Source organism: Schistocerca gregaria, chromosome 3 (assembly GCF_023897955.1).
Source record: "Schistocerca gregaria isolate iqSchGreg1 chromosome 3, iqSchGreg1.2, whole genome shotgun sequence".
NCBI lineage: Eukaryota > Metazoa > Arthropoda > Insecta > Orthoptera > Acrididae > Schistocerca > Schistocerca gregaria.
The window spans coordinates 586,138,551-586,163,937 of NC_064922.1; the positions used below are offsets into that span (position 1 = coordinate 586,138,551).

The window sequence follows — 25,387 nt, forward strand, 5'->3', positions numbered from 1 at the left end:
TTTGTGAGCAGCTCAGGCCATTTGCTCTTGATGGAGTTGAGTAGGCTACGGAGTATCTCACGGTACAATTCACTGTTAAGGGTCTGTGCGTGCTCGAGGAATTCGAGGAGCATCGGTTATCGGGTGGTCGAAAAAGACGGTGAACATAACCTTTCCTACTGAGGCCATTGCTTTGTTATTTTTAGGGGGAGGTTACGACAAGTGTTTCCGTTGCCTAGATGTCTCACTACGGTATCTCAAAGCGGCGTGTGTAATTTTCAACCAGTTTAGTTGTTACGGTGTTTCGGACTTCTTCATCTGAATAACCATTTGTCTCTGGGCTTCTAAATATACACTGGTAAGCAGAACGTGAGCAAGAAAGTAACTTTTGTATGATCTGTCACTACCAAGTAACATAGCTGGATGAAACTTGAGCTATACATAGAAAGAACTGGTACAGAATAGTAGAGAAGGTAACTGAAAGAAATACGCAATGCGACGAGCAGAAATGACCTTTTATTCAAAGACAATAATTACGCTGAAGTCACTGCGATTGATGATGGTCCCCTGGACGTCATGTTTGTCTTTTCGGGAATACACTTGACCCCCCCCCCCCCCACACACACACACACACACACACAAGCGCGCGCGCTCGTGCGCATACACACGCGCGCACACACACTTCATTTTTATAGATGACAATTCGGTACTGCATCGAACAGCTAATTTGGAGCTTTTGGAACGAACATGCAGCAGCTGTCAGCCGCGCCGGTGAAGGAATGCAGTGGTCTGTCGTAAGAATTCCTTACCGACCTTGTCACCAGCACGGGAGCTCGCTGCAGAGCATACACTGCAGTTCATGGTGATCACTAAGTTCATTAAGCTCCATGTCCCGCCTTTTGTAATGTCCAGGAGTACCATAGGGAATCGCGTGACTTCAGTGTAATTATTATCTTTGAATAAAAGTGCCATTTCTGCTCGTCTGATTGCGTATTCCTTTCAGGTTATCTTCTATACTGTACTGTAGCAGTTGTTTCTTTGCATGGTCCGATCTTGATCGAGCTATGTTTCTTGGTAGTGACACATCATGCGAAAGTCACTTTCGTCCTTACGTTTTGCAATCCAGTGCAGATAGTGAACGGCCACGGTGTTCGAGGAGGGGGACGGTTTGGGTTGCATCAACCAGGTTTTCAAAGCGTGTTTGTGCAAAGATGCTTGTCTCGCACACTGCTAAATAGAATCTTCAAAGTGAAGACGTTTCCACTACCGAAATTTACATTTCCATAAACCACTTTACAGTGCATAATAAGTCGCAACAAAATTAGTCATTCTGTAGTCTGTCCCATTCGCGTATAGTGCAGAACCCAGAATAACTGACCTTTTTTTCCTCCAGCGTGAGGTACATGGAGTCAGTTGAATGGTTACAGAGTCTACCTCGAACACCTGTCCTCTAAATTCATCAAATTTATCGAACAGAATTTTGAGGGAGGAACCAGATGATTTTCACTGTTTCCGACCAGCGCCCTTCTTATAACAATAATTCCAAGTGACAAGTCTTTCATTTGGACACCACACCCCGTATTCCTACCGAAAAAGGGAACCTGAGGTTTAAGGTAGAATTGAAGCCAAATGTTGTTCATGGTGAATCTTCACATCGTTGATAGGAGGGCATGTCCAAGGAAAAACCGCAATTTTCCGTTATCTTTTGTTTCCAGGTACATACTTTATAACTACACCACCACGCTAGAACTGCTGCCGCTACCACATTTATGGAAGAATTATGCCGACCTCTCATGATCCTAGAAGTAACTCTCTGACTCCTTCGACGTCAGCTGTCAGTCCTCTTTGATAAAGACCTAAAATACTGCAGCCGTCGTATCATTTCAGTCAATCATTTTCTGGTCACATTCTTCAATAGGCTTTCTTCCGAGTTGGCTAGATCTTTTCATTCGTTCTGATCTTATTTGGCGAGCCTCATTTGTAAATCCCTTTTTATTGTTTGTCGTCGTTTGTCTTTTTTGGTTCAAATCAATTTTCTTTATTTTTCAGTATCTTTAAGTTTTCTGTTTCGTTGTGCAAATCGTCCAAGGTTAATTTTAGCTCTTTTGTATCCTCCCTGATTTCCTTTACCCATCCTTCTTGTTGCTTCACGTTCCAAAGTTTCTCTGTAATTTTTCTTGGTAATTCGGTTTCTGATATCTTCGTAATATGGCCAGAAAAAGAAATCTTTTTCCGTTTAATGTCTGCAATGGATTCCACTTCACTGCACAACTCTTCATTTGGCACTATTCACCATTGTCCATCTTTTTTATGTTTCTTATTTATGTGTATTCTTGCAATCCTTCTGTCTATTTTCCTGATTTTGTCGGTTCTAGTTTTCTGGGTGACTTCGGAAAGAGTTTGACTTCTGTATGTCACATCTGGCTGAGCCATCGTCTTGTAATGTTTTAATTTAGTTTTTATTAATATACATTTTTATTGTATGTAGATCATATTAATTTTTCAGATTTTATCATTTGATTAGTTCTTTCTTGCCCTGCAGATTTCTCGTCCAAGTTGTCTGTTATAATTTCTCCTAGGTATTTAAATTATTTAACTATTTTTACTTTTCTAGTATTGACTGTTATGTGATTGATTACTAGTGGATCTACTACCATTATTTTAGTCTTTTCGAATGATATCTGGAGTTCTATTTTGCAGGTTTTTATTTGATTTCTGGCGTCTTGTATGTTATTAGCTAGTAACGCTAAGTCACCTCCCAATCCAAAGCATTTTAAGTTTATTTGATCTTTCTTTCTCCTAATTCTTATGTTTTTACGATTTTCCTTGCACCATTCCCTTATCACGTACAACAGAGCACAGCTGAAAAGTAATGACGATAAACCGTCTCCCTGTTCTAACCCATCTTCAATCTAAATGGCTCAGATATTTCTCCTCTGAATTTTAGATTTGTTGTTTGTTATAGTTAAGTTTCTCATTTTTATTAATGTGGATGGAGACCGAAATTCCTTAGTATCTGCATCATTGAAGATCTGTGGATAGAATAATAAACTTTCTTTGACTTGTTGTTTTGTCTTCTCTTGTAGCAATCCGTTACCAATTTTAAAGTGATTAACTGTTCTGGACATCTTTTCCGGGGTCTAAATCCTCCTTCATCTTTCCAATGACTGTATAGAATTCTTGTACGATGATTGTATAGAATTTTTGACATGACTTTGTATGTTATATCCAAAACGTTAATTCCTCCAAAGTTGAATAGATTTCATTTGTCTCCTTTTTTGTAGGCTATTATTTGTTCCATATTTTCACTATGCATTGGTGTAATGATATCTTCATTGGTTCTACCGCATATTTCCAAGGTTCCACAGATTTTTTATCTTCTCCGCTTGCTTTGTAGTTTTTGTGTGATTTCAAAGCATTGAAGACTTCATGGATTATGGATGGGTTTATAAGTTCTGCAGCGTTTTACTAGGGTTATCTGTGAAATAGCTCTGGAGAATCTTCTCAGTTTAGCAATTTGTTAAATGTTTTTGCTAAAATTTCTGTAATTTTTTCTCCTGGTATGAGCAATATTATTTTTATACATTAACCATAATGTTGAACGGTCATATATTTGTACTTATATTTGTAGTTACCCGATAAATATTTTATAGTAATCGCTTGAGTTTGTTTTGTTTTTATATCATTACAAGTATATCTTTTTGATATTGGCCTTTAACCCTTTTTATTATTTTTGAATTATCTTTCTTCCTTCTGTGAGTTCTATGTATGATTCTTTTGTTTTATGACTGATGCCTTAACCAGGCTTTGCCTTTATCTACCACTGTTTTATCACACTCATCATTCCACCATGGGTGTTTTTTTTTTCCTTGGATTTGTTGGGGCTACCAGTTCAGCTATTTGTTCGAACCGAAGAACTATTTTCTCTAGAGCATCTGTTAGTTTTATGTTCTACGTTTGTTATTAGTATTCGTTGTTACTTATCAGTTTATGAGGATGCTAGGTTCTCTTCTATTTGGAGTGGTATCGTTCCTTTATCAACAGGGTGAATTTACTTTTTGTTTTTATCATGTAATGATCTGATCCATTATCTGACCCTCTCAGAAATTCCACGTTGTTGATTCCCCTGTGGTGATTTTTATCCCTACAGACATGATTCAGATGCCATTCTTCTTTTTTCCAGACTAGATGTTTCCAAGTTTTGAGCTTTTTGATCTTCTGTTGAAGAATGTCGTGACTTCTGCAGAATACCACTAGTCTCAAGGGATACGTATTTGTTCTTCTTTGTGCTAGTCATTTCCCTGTCGCGTCTCTATCCCTTTTTCCCCTTCCTAACTGGGCTTTAAAATCTCCAATTAAAATTTTGATGTGATTTTTGTTTATGTTTCTTGTTGTCTGACCTAAAAGCTCCGAAAACTCGTTCACATTATCTCTGTCTTTCTTTTTACTTTTTTCATTAGTTGAGGCATGGGTATTTATTATTGCACATATTTTATTTGCACCTTTTATAGGTACTGTTGATAACCTGGGAGATAATGATTTAAAATCTATTATGGATTCAATTATTTTGAGTGTGACCATAAATTCTGCTCCGAATCGTGGACATCACTTCATTACTCTTTTTCCTGTATTCGCTTAAAAATTCTATACCCTTGTGATTCTATTAGGTCCCGATCAGTGATTCTCATTTCTTGAAGTCCAGTTATTAGAATACCTTTGCGATCCATTACACCTGTCAAAATGAAGGAATTTATGTCATGCGTCGCAATGTAGATTATCTGTCCTCTCTTGAAAGTAAATTTTATTCTTTTGTAATACTAGGGTATTTTCAGATGCTCCAACTCATCTAAGTTCTCTCATTTGACTGCCCACCGTGTCCGCAGTTGCCAAGCGGTGGATATATCCTTAAAAGGTTTACTTCCATGTTTGACTTTCAAAGGAAGTCATCCATGTGTGAAGCAAGCTCCGAGTTACAACTACTATTGTTAATCGTAGAAGTTGTTGTGTATTTGGTCCGCGTGAACTCTTTTACTTCGCCCAAGTCCGCTGGCAAGCTGGTGAGGACTTCCATATCCGCCACCTCGGAAACGCCACGTCGGAATATCACCACCCCGCATGCTACGACAGCACAGTAGGTCCGTAGATTTTGATTCTCTATTAAATATGAACCATGGACCTTGCCGTTGGTGGGGAGGCTTGCGTGCCTCAGCGATACAGATAGCCGTACCGTAGGTGCAACCACAACGGAGGGGTATGTGTTGAGAGCCCAGACAAACGTGTGGTTCCTGGAGAGGGGCAGCAGCCTTTTCAGTAGTTGCAAGGGCAACAGTCTGGATGATTGACTGATCTGGCCTTGTAACAATAACCAAAACGGCTTTGCTGTGCTGGTACTGCGAACGGCTGGAAGCAAGGGGAAACTACGGCCGTAATTTTTCCCGAGGGCATGCAGCTTTACTGTATGATTAAATTATGATGGCGTCCTCTTGGGTGAAATATTCCGGAGGTAACATAGTCCCCCATTCGGATCTCCGGGCGGGGAGTACTCAAGAGGATGTCGTTATCAAGAGAAAGAAAACTGGCGTTCTACGGATCGGAGCGTGGAATGTCAGATCCCTTAATCGGGCAGGTAGGTTAGAAAATTTAAAAAGGGAAATGGATAGGTTAAAGTTAGATATAGTGGGAATTAGTGAAGTTCGGCGGCAGGAGGAACAAAACTTCTGGTCAGGTGACTACAGGGTTATAAACACAAAACCAAATAGGGGTAATGCAGGAGTCGGTTTAATAATGAATAAAAAAATAGGAGTGCGGGTAAGCTACTACAAACAGCATAGTGAACGCATTATTGTGGCCAAGATACATACGAATCCCACACCTACTACAGTAGTACAAGTTTATATGCCAAGTAGCTCTGCAAATGACGAAGAAATTGAAGAAATGTATGATGAGATAAAAGAAATTATTCAGATAGTGAAGGGAGACGAAAATTTAATAGTCATGGGTGACTGGAATTCGCGTGTAGGAAAAGGGAGAGAAGGAAACATAGTAGGTGAATATTGACTGGGCCTAAGAAATGAAAGAGGATGCCGCCTGGTAGAATTTTGCGCAGAGCACAACTTAATCATAGCTAACATTTGGTTTAAGAATCATGAACGAAGGTTGTATACATGGAAGAACCCTGGAGATACTAAAATGTATCAGATAGGTTATATAATTGTAAGACAGAGGTTTAGGAATCAGGTTTTAAATTGTAAGACATTTCCAGGGGCAGATGTGGACTCTGACCACAATCTATTAAAACTGAAGAAACTGCAAAAATGTGGGAAATTAAGGAGATGGGACCCGGATAAACTGAAAGAACGAGAGGTTGTACAAAGTTTCAGGGAGAGCATAAGGGAAAAATTGACAGGAATGGGGGAAAGAAATACAGTAGAAGACGAATGGGTAGCTCTGAGGGATGATGTAGTGAAGGCAGCAGAGGATCAAGTAGGTAAAAAGACGAGGGCTAGTAGGAATCCTTGGGTAACAGAAGAAATATTGAATTTAATTGATGAAAGGAGAAAATATAAAAATGCCGTAAATGAAGCAGGTAAAAAGGAATACAGACGTCTCAAAAATGAGATCGACAGGAAGTGCAAAATGGCTAGATGACAAATGTAAGGATGTAGAGGCTTATCTCACTAGGGGTAAGATAGGTACTGCCTACAGGAAAATTAAAGAGACCTTTGGAGATAAGAGAACCACTTGTATGAACATCAAGAGCTCAGATAGAAACCCAGTTCTAAGCAAAGAAGGGAAAGCAGAAAGGTGGAAGGAGTATATAGATGGTCTATACAAGGGCGATGCACTTAAGGAAAATATTATGGAAATGGAAGAGGATGTAGATGAAGATGAAATGGGAGATATGATAGTGCGGGAAGAGTTTGACAGAGCACTGAAAAACCTGAGTCGAAACAAGGCCCCCGCAGTAGACAACATTCCATTGGAGTTACTGACGGCCTTGGGAGAGCCAGTCCTGACAAAACTCTACCATCTGGCGAGCAAGATGTATGAGACAGGCGAAATACCCTCAGTCTTCAAGAAGAATATAATAATTCCAATCCCAAAGAAAGCAGGTGTTGACAGATGTGAAAATTACCGAACAATCAGTTTAATAAGGCACAGTTGCAAAATACTAACACGAATTCTTTACAGACGAATGGAGAAACTAGTAGAAGCCGACCTCGGGGAAGATCAGTTTGGATTCCGTAGAAACACTGACCCTACGACTTATCTTAGCAGAAAGATTAAGGAAAGGTAAACCTACGTTTATAGCATTTGTAGACTTAGAGAAAGCTTTTGACAATAATGACTGGTATACTCTCTTTCAAATTCTAAAGGTGACAAGGGTAAAATACAGTGAGCGAAAGGCTATTTACAATTTGCACAGAAACCAGATGGCAGTTATAAGATTCGAGGGACATGAAAGGGAAGCAGTGGCCGGGAAGGAGTAAGACAGGGTTGTAGCCTCTCCCCGATGTTATTCAATCTGTACATTGAGCAAGCAGTAATGGAAACGAAAGAAAAATTCGGAGTAGGTATTAAAATCTGATGCTGAGGGAATTAGATTAGGAAATGAGACACTTAAAGTAGTAAAGGAGTTTTGCTATTTGGAGAGCAAAATAACTGATGATGGTCGAAGTAGAGAGGATATAAAATGTAGACTGGCAATGGCAAGGAAAGCGTTTCTGAAGAATAGAAATTTGTTAACATCGAATATAGATTTATGTATCAGGAAGTCGTTTCTGAAAGTATTTGTTTGGAGTGTAGCCATGTATGGAAGTGAAACATAGACGATAAATAGTTTGGAGAAGAAGAGAATAGAAGCTTTCGAAATGGTGTGCAACAGAAGAATGCTGAAGATTAGATGGGTAGATAACATAACTAATGAGGAAGTATTGAATAGGACTGGGGAGAAGAGAAGTTTGTGGGATAACTTGACCAGAAGAAGGGATCGGTTGGTAGGACATGTTCTGAGGCATCAAGGGATCACCAATTTGGTATTGGAGGGCAGCGTGGAAGGTAAAAATCGTAGAGGGAGACCAGGTGATGAATACACTAAGTAGATTCAGAAGGATGTAGGTTGCAGTGGGTACTGGGAGATGAAGAAGCTTGCACAGGATAGAGTACCATGAGAGCTGCATCAAACCAGTCTCAGGACTGAAGACCGCAACAACAACAACAACATTAAATATATCACGTGTTTGTTCTGATGGTAATCCACATTAGTAATTTAATGTGCATCGAAATAAAAACCTATGAGGGCTATCGTCTCACCACCACAATAAACCGCTTAGCATGTTTTGCAACACCCCATTGATAATTTGGTCACTGAGCACTCGGAAACACCATCACACTGAAACAACACCTTAGTATTTTATTTATTATATCTGTTAAATAAACGTCGTCCAAATAAGAGAGAAAATTGAGGAAATAGGGTTTATAACTGGAAATCGATATCATACTGCCTAGTATTTATTCAAACTCAAAACTAACAAAGAACCTTGCTGCAATGTGTCTCATGAAAAGCAAAAACACAGGGAACAGGCTTGAAATACTGAAGATAAATATGTGACATCGTTAAGAATGAAAGACGAATAAAATCAGAGTCGCTCATCTGCGCAACATTTTCCAACAAACAAAAGAAATAACCTAAGAACCTTCGCATCCACAACACACAAAGAATCAGTTAAAATGTGTGCTGCTGAAACTGCAGACTCTGAAACATTAAAATAACACACTGCGCAATAGCAAACAGCGACACTTAACATCTTCCTAATGCACCATCAACACGATACGAAGACCAGAAAGCGGCTCGAATAGGACTAAGGGGCTGCCAAGCTTAACGTCCTAGTGCGATGAACAGATCACCACCAACCCTCACTCCACGAGACACTTCTGAGAGGTTTGGAATAAAGACATTGTCGCAAAGACTGGTGATCAGGAACTTTATTGTGTTGTCCATAGAGAAGCGATAACATCAGAATGGGTCGGTGAGAAGGGGTCATTGACTTCGGACGTCCATTAGTCATTGTATGTCAACTAAGTAACAAATCCATCAAGGATCTTTCAGCCCAAGTAGACTGATAGCTACGTCTCTGAAGTGGAGACGCGACCGAACAAACACAGCCAAGACAAGACCAAGCAGACGTCATGAACTGACGGGAAGTGACCATCGACGTGGCGCAGGCTTGTTGTAAGAAATCGCATGAAATCGGCAGAGGGAATAACTTAAAACTTCCAACGTGAGCAGTTATTGCTAATTTCAATGCGACCTGCTTTTAACAGTTTTCATATCGAAACAGTCTAGGAATCTGGCAGAGAACCCAAAGAGATTCTGGTCATGTGAAAGCACACCAGCAGCAAATCTCAATCGGTACCTTCACTGAGCGATAACAATGGTGATGCCGGTGTTGACAGTTCCACTAAAGCAGACTTACTAAACACTGTTTCCGAAACTCCTTCACCAAAGAACTCGAAGTAAGTATTCCAGAAAGCTAATCTTGAAGAACTGCCAGCATGAGTAACTTAGGAGTGGATATCCTTAGTTTAGGGAAGCAGCTTAAATCACATAAAAGGCAAGACATCCGGTACAGATTGCATATCAGTCACGTTTCTTTCAGAGTATATTCGGGAGGACGACGGTTCAATCCCGCGTCCAGCCATCCTGATTTAGGTTTTCAGTGATTTCCCTAAATCGCTCCAGGCAAATACCGGGACAGTTCCTTTGAAAGGGCACGGCCGACATCCTTCCCAATCGTTCCCTAATCTGATGAGACCGATGACCTCGCTGTCTGGTCTTCTCCCCCAAGCAACCCGATCTTTCAGAGTATGCTGATACAATAGCTGCTTACTTAGCAATCAGACATAGCTTCTCACTCGTCGAAAAATCCGTACCTGAAGATTGGAAAGTTGCCCAAATCACACCAATACCGAAGAAAGGGTATAGGAGTAATCCACTGAATTATAGAACCATATCATCAACGCCGATCTGCAGTAGAATTTTAGAACATAAACTGTGTTCGACCATTATGACTTACCTCGAAGAAAATGATTTATTGACAAATAGCACGGATTCAGAAAATATAATTCTTGTGAAGCACATCTAGCTCTTTATTCTCACTACGTATTGACAGCTCTCGACAGGGGCTGTCAAGTTGATTCCATGTTTTTCAGTTTCTAGAAGGCTTTTGACACCGTTCCTCACCACGACTTGTAACTAATTGCATGCCTGTGGGCTATCGCCTCAGGTGTGCAGCTGGATTAGTGAGTTCCTTTCAGAAAGATCACAGTAACTGACGGAAAGCGATCGTGTAAAACACAAGCAATATCTGGAGTTCCCCAAGGAAGAGTTATTTGTCCGCTGCTGTTTCTGATCTTTGTAAACGCCACAGTAGATAATTTGAGCTGTCATCACAGATTGTTTGCAGATGATGCTGTCATTTGCCGTCTCGTAAAGTCATTAGATGATCAAAGCTAATTGCAAAATGATTTATACAAGATGTCTGCATGGTGCCAAAAGTGGCGATTGACTCTAAACAATGAAATGTGTGAAGTAATCAAAACGAGTACTAAAAGAAATCTGTTAATTTCGGTTACACGAAAAATCACGCAAATCTAAAAGCTGTAAATTCAACTAAAGACTTAAGGATTAAAATTATGAATGACTTAAATTGAAACGATCACGTCATAATATTGTGGGGGAAAGCAAAGCGAAGACTGAGATTTATTGGCAGAACACCAGTGCAACAGGTCTACTAAAGAGACTGCTTACACCACGGTTGTTCGTCCTCTTCTGGGGTACTGCTGATGGGATTAGCTTCAGATGGGACTGAAGGACATCGAAGAAGTTCAGAGAAGTACAGCACGTTTTGTGTTATCCCAGAATAGGGGGCAGAGTGCAATGGACATAATATGCAAATTGGGGTGGCAGTCATTAAAACAAAAGCGTTTTACGTTGCTGCAGGATCTTCTCGTGAAATTTCAGTCACCAACTTCCTCCTCTGATTGCGAAAAAATGTTGGCAGACACCTGCGAAATCATCATCATCATAAAATAAGAGAAATCAGAGTTTTTACAGAAAGATTTAAGTGTTCATTTTTTCCTCCCACCGTTCGAGAATGGAGCAGTAGAGAAAGAGCTTGAATCCTCTGCCAGGCACTTACTTGTGAAACCCTCTGCCAGGCACTTAATTGTGAACTGCAGAGTAATCTTGTAGATGTAGATGTAGCAGTCCAGCTACCACAATAACTGACAACAGTCGAGTAGTCCTCATAAGCTACACACATCTGTAGCCAGTGCTAAGCGACACAATCCGGTGTTAAAGGACGATGCCACTGCACGGCGAATGACAGAAAACGAGTCATTTGTAATAATCAGTCACGCTGTATCCTGTGGTAACTCGATGGAAAGGTTTGGATTTGGTGTCTGGAGAAAGATACCTGCCATCATATGTAGTCCCAATAGTGAAGAAGAGAGGAGGTGTTGTCACGGAACGGTGGTCTTTTTTTGTTGTTAGAGAGTGGTCCCCATACAGCACTGAAAAGAACACTAAATGCGGAAGTATATCACGACATCTTACAGCGTTGTGTACTGTGCACAATAGAGGAACCGACCGGAGATGATGATTGTGCGTATCGGCATGGTATAGCTCTCTGTCTGAAGGCAGCATCAATGAGGGAATGTTTTTTGGGCAATAATCGTCCCAAAAGGACTGGCCTGCACATAGTTCCCACCTGAAAACAATGAAACACGTCGACTTCGCTCCAGATCCTAGTGTCCACCATACCACTACCTTCTCTGGTTTTGTCTCTTGAGGAATAATTGGCTGCCATTCCTCCACAGACATTTAGACACCTCATTGAAAGTGTTTCCAAAAGAGTTCACAGCCTCCTAAAGACGAAGGCAGGACATACACCAAATTACTTAATTTTGATCGGATAGTGAATAACCAAAACTGAATTTTTATATTGCATTTAGCTCGTAGTTACGTCTGCCGCTACTGTGGAAAGAGAAGTGTCGCGGCGACCAGCTGAATCCCCTCTTGAGCGACCCAGGCACGTATGAAGGTCAAGAGCAGCGGCCAGGTCTCTGGGAAGTTTGCGGCTGGTGGGAGGCGCCAGCAGCACGCGAGGCGTCGTGCTGTGCTGCTCGGATCAGAACACTCCATTGATAACGCTACACACTTTTCTACAACAGCTCGCAGTACCCTCAAAGATACTGTTAAAAGTATTTTAATTTCCACTGCTGGTTGCGTTCACTGAACATCTTCCGGTGTCAGGGATCTAGGACCTTGCCGAGTGTTTCTGTAGAGACGAGTACAATTTTCTTGGGCAATTCCTAGATACCTGTCACATGAAGGTGCTCAATGAACGTAATCATTATTGGAAAATGAAGGAATTCTTAACTACAGCGAAGGTGATATTTATTTATAGACGAACCAAAATGTTATGACCATATACTTAATAGCATGTAGATCCAGCTTTGAAACGAAGTATAGCCACGATTCTGCATGGCGTGAACTCAAGAAGTCCTTTACGGGCAGGCGATTTATGGTCAAGGAGCTAGCACACTATACTGTGCAAGATATCTTCGATTGATTGCAGATCAGGTGAATTTGATGAGTGAGACGTCAACGTCAGTTCATTATTGTGCTCCTCAGACCACAGCAGCATGATTCTGGCCTTGTGGCATGGACTGTTATGCTGCTGGAAGATGCCATCGACGTCGGAGGGAAACATCGAGGACAAACTGATGCAGGCAGTTCGCAGTAATGTTCACATAGTCCACAGCTGTCTTCGTGGCTTCGACTACCACCACGAGCCACAAGGAGACCCAGACGGAAGTCCTCGGTAGCACAATACTGCCAGCACTAGCCAGCGTCTATAAAGAATCACATGTTTCGAACAACACCTCACCGGGACGACAGTGTATCCGGACACGGCTACCGACATCGTGGAAAAAGAATCGTGGTCGAGCTAACCAGGCCACACATTTCCATTGATCCACAGCCCAGCCTCTAAAATCGTCACTGACAATGTCGTTTGGTAAACATGGGAACACTTACGGTTGGTCTGCTTCAGAGCCCCAAGTTCGACTATGTGCGCCGGACGGTGTGCTACTAGACACCTTGCCACCTACCCTGATTAATAGAGCGGACAAACCTCCGACCTTCACGTTCTGTGATGAGTCTATAATTGCAGCACCAAGTCGTGTACTCGTAGTTACACCGTGCCTCAACCACTTTCCATAGAGGGTATTGACAGCAGAACGCGAACAGCCGACTAGCTTCGCCGATTCCGAGATGCTCGTTCCAAGGAGCTGGGGCGAAACAATGACCACCTTTGTGAAAGCCACTTTTGTCAGTGCGTTTCCCTGCAATTTTTCTTACTTTCGCTGAAGGCAGCGTCATCATCAAATCCTACCATTGGTATCCTAAGACCCTGAATTTCATTCCCAAATCTGAACCTTCACTTCCTTCATAGCTCCTTTGTTGTACAGGTTCAACAGTACTTCAAAATGACCGCTTATCTGCTCTGTTTAATCCAACACTTGTTTTCTAGTTCTCCACATAAACAGAGTCCTTGGTATGTGTACGCTTACTTTATTACCCTTCTTTCCCTGTAGCGTACACCTGCTTATCTGAAAGCTCAAATGGCTCAAATTGTTGAAATGGCTCTAAGCGCCATAGGGCTTAACATCTGAGGTCATCAGTTGCCCTAGACTTAGAACTATTTTAACCTAAGGACATCACACACATCCATGCCCGAGGCAGAATTCGAACTTGCGACCGTAGCAGCAGCGCGGTTCCCGACTTAAGCGCCAGAACCGCTCGGACACAGTGGCCGGCTCTGAAAACTGCAAACATCTTGCACTGCCTTATATTGTCGAACGCATCTGCAAGGTCGACTTATCAGAAGAAGAAACAGATCATTGGAACGACTGTTACGTCATTGAGGAATAGTTAACCTGACAATGGAACCAAAAGGACAAGCAAAACTGATAATAGAGGACGTGTCTTGTAATAGTTATGTAGAGTTGAGATTTTACAGAAAGAACATTGTAAACAGCTTTATCTTGAACCACTTTTATTAATGGACTACCGATTTCGTGGCTTATAGACTCATCATCATACGCACATGTAAACAACAAGAAGTAAGAATGATAGGGATTGAATCCCTACAAATCAATGCAATGCCAGATCCATAATAATGTAATTATGAGAACAGATATAAACTCAAGTGTACTTACAAAAATTAAAACGTTGTAAACAACATGGCGGAGAATATAGTCCATGGTTAAAAGTGTAATGTCCATAGCGCGGTTAGTCAATGAATAAAAAGATGAGCGATAGAAAATATCCTGTGCCATGTAAGAAGGACGCGCCTATAACCAAAGAGCGAAAGTGAGTCGCAGGACCAAAAACAACATACCGTGGCAAGAAGCAGAAGGCTGACCAGTAACGTCAGCACAACGCAGAGCCACCCAGGTGAGCCACAGCGACCACTGGCCGCACTGCAGGCGTGGAGCGAGGCGGCGAGGCGGCGAGGCGGCGAAGCTCAGTGTACGGCGCACGAGTCGCCTCGGTTTTTGGAAATTGTGGTAAGCTCCTACAGGACCAAACTGCTGAGGATATCGGTCCCTAGGTTTACACACTGCGTAATCTAACAAACTAACTTACGCTAACGACAACACACCACCCATGCCTGAGGGAGGACTCCAACCTCCGATGGGGGAAGACGTGAGAACCGTGGCAAGACGCCCCAAACCTTTCGGTTACCCCGCGCTCCATGCCTCAATAAAACTGGTTCAAGGTGTAGTTGATTGCGGGGTCCTTGTTATGAACTCGACCAGGGAGTCGCATTTCGTTAAGAAAATGTAGAGAAAGACGAAGGACAACATCAAACCATCGAAAGAGTGATGGCCTTTTTTGAAGATAAAGAAAACATTTTTCAGAAATACGAACAGTAATTTTCAACTCCGTGTGATCGTCGATCAGTGGTTAATTTCACTTAGCGGAAGAGTGCTGTGCGAGGTTAAACGGCTAACGACAGCGACGCACGAGGCGCCGTGTCAGGCGTTGGAGCGGTGCCAGGAGCGTTCCGCTTTCGTTTAGCAGGGAGCGCGGGGGGGATACTGCCTCCTGCTCGCCGGCCTTTTTACGATGCAGACTGCGTCGCGGGCCCGGCCTACAAATGGATGCAAATGCCAGGGCAGTCACTGCCGCCTCGTCGGGATCGGATTATAGAAACCGGAGCACGGCGACACTGGTTCGTCCTTTCCTGATTACGTACCAGTGTGCTCTCTGTGGCGCCAAACGTGTGGAGCGAAGACAAGTCCCTCTATCTTTCCCAGCATTTAACCCGTCGGGCGGAGTCTGCTTTTTACGGAAACTGACAAATTTGTTCTTCAATTTTAACTTTGTCGCTGGATGCCCTTCGTTTCACCACAGTCTTTATTGAATCTATGTTTTTCCGTTAGTCTTACATGCTCATACGAGACCTGTCAAATAAAAAGTTAAGTATGGACAGAAGCCTTAATATATTTCATAAAGTCGCAAAAGACTGATGGGTGGAAGGTTTATGTACACGCGACACTGTCGACAAGTTGGTACGTGCAGATGCGTGTCACACTTACCTCTCAAACTGAACTCCCCTTCAGTCTACTCTCGGTGACGCTGCAGGTTCCAACTGTTATTTTAGTATGTTTAGTGGTGAGAGAAAATGGCAGACTTACGTCGTTGGGCTCACGAGGGTTCGTAGAGCCGTACCAAAGTTTTCCTTGCCTCTACCAAATCAAATCTGAGGTATATAGCAAACGACAAGACAAACAAGGAATGCATCGTTTATTTAATAAGTACAAGGAAATGATTCCTAAAGCAACAAAAGAAGTGGTCATCAAAAAAGATTAACTCGTTTGGAGCAGTTTACTACAAATAGAGTTCGAAAATAAAAGCGTCCATGCGATCTGTAGCTGGAACGGAAGAAATTTATAAATCTTCTCCGTGGAACTTTGCTCTACTTTTCTTCTTGAACGTCGAACACCAAGACTCGAGAAAATCACATAAAAAGTAATTCGTTCTAACTATTGATTTGATGCTCGTGGGAATATATAGCGCATAAATTACGTGATCTTACAGGAAACCTACATACACTTACTAGAACCCTCGTTAATGGTATTAGTTTTTAAGATGATCTGGACGTAGTAACAAAAGACCTTATAGTTATAAACTGTGCTGGTTCTTCCGGAGGACAGAGCATAAAAGCAACAGAGCTTTCCTTATAATTATCGGTGAAATCTCCCCAGTAGCACAATAAGTTATCCACAACGCAGTAATCCAGTTCAGCCTATTAATAGTTCAAATAGTGATATAATAAGTATGTATAATTCCTCAAGCTTACCAGGAATTTCTAAACACGTCGCTAATTTCAGCAATGATACCTAAACTTACGCGCGCCTAATCTACTTACGAGGTCGTACTGAAAAGTAATGCCTCCGAATTTTTTGTATGAAAACTCGGAAAGCTTTATACGTAAAACAAATCTTATTATCAGTCACATCTTTATTCTTCATGTCTACGTATTCGCAACCCTCTGCCATTAGAGGGCTCCGAGTTGTAGCGTGTAACATGGCGGTGCGTAACGTAACTATGTCGGTGCGTAAGAAACAATGTTCAGTAATCGAGTTTCACGTGCGAAGAGTTTGCGCACACATGGAGCACTCTTTCCTTCAGCATGAAAATGGCAGACCAAACATGAGCGCTGCGAGATCTACAACAATACGGCGCCTTGGATTCACTGTCACCGATCATCCTCCAGACACTCCGGACTTGGCCTCATCTGAGAACTTCACTTAATAATGAAGAAGCGGTTCAAGCAGAGGTAAAGTTGTGGCTCCGTCAACAAGCATTCTACAGCGACAATATGAACAAAGTCACTGGGAGAAATACGGTCGCCAACGGAGTGACTATGTTGAGAAATAAATACGTAGACATGAAGAAAAAAGATGTAGAATGCTAATGACGTCAGTTTTATTTTTTAATAAACCTTGTTTCCATATAAAAAATTCTGAGGCATTAATATTCAGCACGCCATCGCATGGTATATTTTATGTAACTCTAGCCAATCACTACAATCCTTAACGTTGCTGTGAGTCTCTCGTGAGGGCTGATGGCTGCCCTCATGACACTACTCGTACCTTACTTTTCGAATTCTCGGATTACACCATTTCCCCAGTTCTCTTTTTCTTTTGTTTTCTTATCTTTTTAGTGCATGCAGAGTCGTGTTGTGAGTCAGCGTCTGTAACCCTGAAAATTACAGCTATTTTTGATGGACCAAGACTTGATTAGGGCCGTACTTCTTCCAACTAATATTACACTGCACGTCTGCCTAACTATACACTCCATTCTGACACTGACCAGTAAGCCGCTTGAAATAAAGAAAACAGAAAAGGTCTTCCAATGTTTTTTTCAGGTCTCCAAACTAGTCTATACTGTTAAAGACTTTTCGTGTTTCCAGTAATACTATTGTCCGCCAAGACGTCTAAGATGTCTGCACGTGTAGTTGTTATGGTGTCAGATCTCCTTGAGACGCAACTTTTCTTTTATCTTTCCCCATACAGGACAACACACTACGATCACTACATCAAGAAATACTTTTTCTTTTCTCAATACCCCCCCCCCCCCTTTTCAACGATTTTTTTTAAGAAGACGTTCCTAGAACTGAGCACCAAAAGCTTTTCGGAAGTATGTAAACATTAAATTCAGCCTTTTTCAATCGAGAATGGGTCAGATAACATGGTTTGGTATCGCGTGAACGATGTTTTCGAGAGTAGGTGGCATTGAGGAACTTATTCGAAGCAAGTTTAGACTGTGGAGTGTCTTGGCGGATCGTTAACTATGGAAATGTAGGTAACGGAGATTCTGGCCCCCTCTGCGGCCTTTATCTGAGCGATGAGACCGAGTAATTTAACCCCATGGGTACAATGGGTTTTTTACGCCGTGAGAGACGGCTCTTTGTGACAGACTGAAAAACGAATTTTACAGCACTCTGCCGAAACTGGTCACGCGTCAGTCCGAGAGGCAATTACGGTCCCTTTGTTGTTTCATTGTGCAATTAGGACTGCCATCCCCTTTCATCGGCTGTCTGCCTTTAAGAGTGGCTGACACGGCCACAAATGCCCTCATTTCACGCTTAGTCTGATATTAAATTTACGTACTGTTCGCATAGTTTCGAACGTCATTGTCGATATTTTACTTTTGGTAATCTATACTCAAGTATCAAAATGTACTCTTTTGAACGGTATCTGCTACTTTTATCGTAAATAATCTATTCCATTTAACGAAAAACTGGTCACTATATCTGAAAAATCTGCAAACTGTGAAATGAAGAAATTACTGGTCATAATTTTACCAAAAGAGAAACTGAGTTGAATATGATTTTTCAATTTCCTTTATTTCTAGTTTTAGATGAAACTAGTATTCATCCGAAACTTTTATACGGATGTCACAGTAGTTAAAAAATCATCATTATCATCGTAATCATTGCCATCAGCCCTGTAACACTATAAACGCCTCCTACAGACTGATTCAGTTTACGTCTATTTTCCACTGTCATCTACCTAGCTTCCGTTTGGTGGACATCTCGAATTTTCTAACCTCTTGGGAGCAAATAACTTCCTTCGTGTATCTACTAACCGTTGTTGTAGTTACATGTCCCATTAACGACCCTATTATTTTCACTACAGTCATAAATACTGTTGTAACCAGGAATAGCACAATAACCTCTTCAGTCTGGTTTATTAAATCAGAAATCACTTTTTAACAATTATGTTAGCCAGGCGTCTACCCAGGCTCACACTCAGAAGTAATGCATAATTAAAGTAATTATTCCCAAGTCCATTGAAGTTCAGTCTCTCCAAGTGAAGTCGCCAGACTTCCGCCGAGCAGCCAGGCAACCTCGAGTGGTGCGGCGCGTCATCCACAAGCAGCTGGACCACGGCGTGCTGCACTTCCCCATGAGAACTGGCGTTTGCGGCGGCGGCCGGCTTTATATAAGGCTTGCCAGTTAATGGAGCCGTCGGCTGGGGTCGCTGTTTTCCAGGGGAAACCAATCGCAATGTTTCCTGGCGTAGCCAATTGCTGTGTGCTGACAAACGCGCGCGCGAAGGCGGCCAGCGATGGTAGCCGCGAGCCGCCCGGAGAAGTGGGGCCAGCGATGTATTTGGCGGCCACGTAAGGGAGCGTGCGTGTGAAGACGGCCAGCGATGGAAGCAGCGGGCAGCCCAGAGAAGTGCGGCCAGCGATGTATTTGGCGGCCGCGTACTGGGGCGCGTTGTTCGGTGTTTGTTAGAAGTGGTGTATACCACAATTACGTCTCCCACCCCATTGTGTTATTTGATTCTTGGTCACCAGTTCCTCACCATTTTTCGCGCTGGAGGTCTGCTCCTCATTGTCGAGTGGCAAAGTCGGTAATAGAGCATAGATTTTCCATTTCAGACACATCGGAAACTTATTATTGAGAACTCTGTAACATTCCACCTTTGGTTCAAGTGGTGTATGGACAAAACAAGGAAAACAAGTCTAGTAAGCATCGGTTCTAAGGTGGATGCCTTATGACATATGAGCACATCGCTACTGTATAACACATCTAATGAAAGCTCTTTGCTATTACCAACTAACGTTTGTAACAAACTATGTCATTTTTATGATACGTAGATATCATTGTTCTTAGGTGATAACAATGTTTTTAATATTCTGCCGAGAAACTTCTCAGGGCACACGACTGCGTCGTCACGAAGTTATATAGAGCAACGACTCGGAAGCTCTTACAAGTCATGTTCTGCTATGTGGAGTAAATACAAAACACCGGTGTGTGCCAGGGGCCGACACGTTGATCTACAGAATGTAAACCTTATTCACCGTTCTGGGTACGTGCAGCATATGCATTGCATGTGTCAGTTCCAATGGAAGCAGACTGTGTTTTGGTAAGTGTGTGCAACGTTTTTCCTTTGTAGTTTTACCTTTGCACTTACAAGAATAATTTCAGCCCGTTATTCTACACGGAGAATATAAGAGATGATCTCCTGTTACCATCTGGGAAACGCAAGCAACCACCGATCCGGAGCGCGGGTACTAACCGCATAGTTATTCAGCCGCCTTTGCCAGCGAGTAGCAGACTCTGGTTCCGTAGCTCCAACAACGGTGGATCCTGACAGATTTGCACCATTCGTAGATCCTGAAACTAGAGTACGTACAATTCCAGAGTTTTCGAGTCTCCTCTAGTCTGCGTGACCTTGCATACCATGTACAGCGTGTCCAAGCCCTTCGGCCATAAGATCAGCCTGCCAGAATGCAGTTCCACCGGCAGCTGTTGCAAAGAGATGGTGGATATCCACTTTTCGCAAAAAGGATGCTGCTCACAGATGCGGCTGTTTTCACGTGCGATAGTATTGTAAATTTTCAGAACCAGCATGTTTTGTTCCACGCAACTCCACACGCAGTTGAAGAAGCAAGGCAGAGCAGCGCCGATTTTCGAAAAATGAAGGGCGACAGACTAATAATGGTCCGATGACCTCAGCAGTTTGATCCCTTAGGAATTCACACACAGACTAATAGAACCCTACACACTGCCAAACAGATTGTCTGGTGCAAGGTATTATCAGTTCCCATCCAGCGACTTGTCTGTTCTGCTAGACGAAGCGCCATCCAACAACGGCTGGAGATGTGGTTCATGCATGATGGAGCTCCAGCCCATTTTCTCCGAACTGTCAGAAACACCTCACACAGACATTAATTGGCAACGGGTTCGCCGAAGAGGTCCAGTTCTTAGGCCAGTTCTTTTTCCCGACCTTAATCCCTTTGATTTTTGGTAGTGGGGACACGAAATGTTTGGTGTATGAGTGCCCTATTAATGTATTAATGTGCACAAATGCTACGGAACGCGCCATCAGTGCTTGTCCGCGCATCCGTGGCCAACCTGCAGCTTTTCAGAGAGTGCGTGATTCCCTAAGACTTCGGACAGAAGCGTGCCTTACGATGGAGGACACCACACTCACCACACTGAGCATCTCCTTTAACGACAGCTCGTAAGTGCAGACAGAACGTAACAGGAACCAGGTCACGTTACAAGTCTTGATATTTCACAGTACAAGAATAACGTGTACTCGTTTCATTACTGCATTCTTTAAGTCGTTCGTAAAAGCAAAGAGGTTGCAGTAGATTTCTTTCACAGTAGTAAAGTACTCATAGCTCTTAAGGTATGCGCTTTAGAACCGATGTTTACTAGCATTCTTTCCATTTTTGAGTCATTCTGCCATCTCTGAAAATACGGAATGCTTTTTTTTAACAGCCGGTATGTAACTTCGTGACGACAGTCACTTACCCGCAAAAACTTTATTGCAGACGAAACATCCGTGAAAGTCCACGCTCGCATACTGCTCACAAGTTACGTGTGTTGATAAAACTTGTTTTAGCGACAATGGCCACCTTCTTTTCAGATTTCCCATCAAGACTGGTTACCCCTGTTCATGTGTAGCGGAGAGTAGTATCTATACACAGCCACACTCAGTTAATGGTAATCGCAGTTAGCATATATTACTCAATGTAAAAGTTTTATACCTTCTTTTATATGATAACAACACTTCAGAGAGAGTTCTTTTCACAAACGCTGTATCATTTTTCCCCCTGTTAAAAAAGATTCTACTGTAGATGAGCTTTGAGCATTATGGAACAGTCGGGCAGCTTTGAATACCATGATACATCATTCGTCGAGTAGTGCTCCCAAGCAGAAGGTGCGTGATCTACTTCAAATGGTTCAAATGGCTCTGAGCACTATACGACTTACCTTCTGAGGTCATCAGTCGCCTAGAACTTAGAACTAATTAAACCTAACTGACCTAAGAACATTACACACATCCATGCCCGAGACAGGATTCGAAACTGCGACCGTAGCGGGCGCTCGGCTCCAGACTGTAGCGCCTAGAACCGCACGGCCACTCCGGCCGGCATCTACTTCAACATGTTCCCGTGATACTCTATAGTGAGTACAGTTCGCCTGCAGTTATCGTGTGAGTTACGACGCACAATAACGTTTTCGTAGTTTGACAAAATTTTTGAGAAGTAAGTTTTCAAAAATTTTCATAGGTATTGAAAATATATACTAGTTACTAAAACTATATACTAGTTACTGAAACTATGCAATTTATTAAGAGAAAGAGTTGTAGATGACTATGTATTTCTCGATTTTTGGCTATAAGTACAGTCGGTTCTATTGTTATTTTGCGGGGTCCAAGATGTGCATTTCCGGCAATATAGAATACCTGGTACTCTATAAAACCCATCTTGACCATGGTGATGTTGAGAACGTAGATTTTGTGACTTTTACGAATAGATGAATATAAAACCAATCACCGCTATTATATAAACAAGTAATTGTTTCAGAATTTTGTTTCGAAGTTAATAAACGTGAACAGATTTGTTACCGATAAGTAATTCTTTTAAGAGTTTAAATTGAGAGTAGTTTCAGAACTTTATTTTGTGTGCACAAAATGTGTTTTTTCCCAAATTTAAATGATTATCTACATTTTTACAACCCTTTTCCATTTTACTCTACTGTTCAATATTAGCCTGCAAGTTTCATTGAAAAAAGATTTTTCTGCGGTCCTAAGTTTTTAAAATCTTCTTAAGAGAAATACAAGTACGTTTTGCCACACAGTTGAAGTTTACGATAAATTGTGTTTGAGAGATAAGAATAACTAAGAGAACTGAAAAACGAATTATATTCCATAATATTCGCATTTCATCTAATTATATAAGTACATTGGTACTTTTAAAATTTTAGAGCGTGACAACCGTAACAGATGCTCGTGTCCAAAACATATAGCTACTTACATGGAACTCAGTATGAAATATGCAGTACGGATGCTGCAGGTGACACACACTAAAGAAGAACATCTGTTTCCACCAACGCACATACCAAATGTGAACCATAATTATCAAAATGGGAAACCAAGAAACAAAAGAAACCACAGTAATTAATCAGTAGTGCTGAAACATGTCCAAGCTAACGAAAATGAGTTTTATTTTTCATTTAAATATTAATAGGCAAAGACACATATACAATACGTAAAAGTAGTTCGTGTTTCGACAGTAACAAACTCTTCATTCCTTTCAGTGTTCAAATAAACGGATTTGATTCCATACCTACAGCGAAAAAAAAAATAAAACAATGTCACTCACAATTACTAGCTCGAGCTCACATTTTAGGGAGAAAAAAGTACACTTGCAAGGTATCAACCCCAGCAATCAAAGGGGGCTGGTGGACACATCTGTCAAACATGTTGTGAAATCTTGTTCGAGAACACATGTTATTCTATGCGAAAAATAGCTAAGTAAGTTGAGTACGGTATGTAATACGTGAACTTCACGAATATATATGAAAATGTTGAATATATATATATATATATATATATATATATATATATATATATATATATATATGCGCCAAAAATAAAATGAGTAAACCTAAGCAGCTGAAGAATTATTGTGAAATGAAGTTAATTATGTTCGATTTACAATTTAATCACGCCAATCACGTCCATTATTTTAACACTGTCAGTTATAAAATCCAAAGAAAATAATGCACACCGCCTATGTTAATTATTAAATAGCTCTATGCTACTTCTTTAATGACACATCCGTTTCATTCATTTTCTCTCCATTTGTGAATCAATTTATAAAAATGTTCAAAGCAAACAGATCTCTTGTTAGAAACTTCACACTTTCACATAATGAACAAAGCATGTTACCAATGTCACAGCAATATTTTACACACCTCTTACTTACTCCCCTTTACAGGTAGTAAGTGCGTGCCGTAGAATTACAGCCCAAATCTTCGCGCGGGATCGATTGCCGCGGCTGGTATCTTGCAAGTGTGCTTCTTTTCTCCTTGAAATACGAGGTTGAGTTGGTGACGCATCCTTGTGAGATGTTCTGACACTGAACATTTTGTTCCCACCTTCTGCAATCTAACCAGTGAATAATGGTCAACGCAAGCTAATTCCTACTCTCCACACAACATTAAGTTATCCTGAAAACCCTTTCGCTCTTAAATATTAATTTGTGTCCGTATCTCAAATTAAATTCCAAAAATCTCAATTAAATAAAAGATTTCATAAGTTTCTGCGGTTTTCCTGTAAGAAATCTGAAGTTTGTTATCGTCGCAATAGAAATACGCATGCATGTGATATAAATTCAGTTTTTGTAATAGCTGATACACATTCTATGGCCGTTTAGCTTCATATTTGACTAAGATCAATATGAATCTTTCTTTTAATGTCTGTTCAGATTTTCGTCTCCTTTGTGACAATATTCCTTGTGATTGCTATTGTTCCTATTGTATAAGGGAATCATTAACGATTGTCTTTCCTTTTACAGGTAAGACGCACGGAGCTGTTAGAGGCATCAGTTTTATGTAAGTAGTTTAGTTTATTGCTGCGCTTACGCGGCCCTCGTCAGAAATTGTTTCCTTGGAGCCATTTCCTGAAAATTACTGCAACCGTGTCTTTTGGAACGTGTAACCAGTGCATCCAAAACAGTGTTGGACCTAGTTTCCAGTTTCGTCGTTGGATGATCCAGCACAGTACTGCCATAGCCAATTTCTTATTGTCTGTTCTGGATGACAGGTGTTTGAACTATGTTCAACTGCACCAATAGACCGCGTATGTGGAGTGTTGAAAATCCATACTCCACGCTTGTCTCTAACCACCAGCAATGATTCGTTATTAACTTGTGAGCTGACGTTGAATAAAATCGTTCCCGTTGAGTTGTGCGCGTTACCTGGTGGTCACTGGAGATGTGTTGCACAGTTGCTGCATAATGAACCTCTTTTTTCCAGTAATATTGTTCTGGGTGTGTGACCGCATCATGAACTACTGACTTCTCGGTGGCATTCAGGAGGACCGCTATTCGGTGATTTATGTTACTGCTTTATACACTACTGGCCATTAAAATCGCTACACCCCGAAAATGACGTGCTGCAGACGCGAAATTTAACCGACAGGAAGAAGATGCTGTGATATGCAAATGATTAGCTTTTCAGACCATTCATACAAGGTTGGCGCTGGTGGCGACACCTACAACGTGCTGACATGAGGAAAGTTTCCAACCGATTTCTCATACACAAACAGCAGTTGACCAGCGTTGCCTGCTGAAACGTTGTTGTGATGCCTCGTGTAATGAGGAGAAATGCGTACCATCACGTTTCCAACGTTGATGAAGCCTAGCGCGATAGCGGTTTATCGTATCGCGACATTGCTGCTCGCGTTGGTCGAGATCCATTGACTATTAGCAGAATATGGAATCGGTGGGTTCAGG

At 41.6% G+C, this 25,387-nt stretch overlaps 1 protein-coding gene across 1 annotated transcript in view; it reads right to left on the bottom strand.

The window, feature by feature from the left end:
• The window catches only part of LOC126355475 (uncharacterized), a 52,910-nt gene extending 30,548 nt beyond the window's left edge, over window positions 1-22,362 (bottom strand). The window contains exons 1-3 of the mRNA XM_050005792.1: window positions 22,333-22,362; window positions 19,166-19,336; window positions 18,871-19,104 (exon numbers count right to left, since the gene is read on the bottom strand). Of these exons, the coding sequence (XP_049861749.1) occupies window positions 18,871-19,104; window positions 19,166-19,336; window positions 22,333-22,362 (435 nt within the window). The remainder of the gene's footprint in view (window positions 1-18,870; window positions 19,105-19,165; window positions 19,337-22,332) is intronic.
• Between the last annotated feature and the right edge of the window lie 3,025 nt (window positions 22,363-25,387).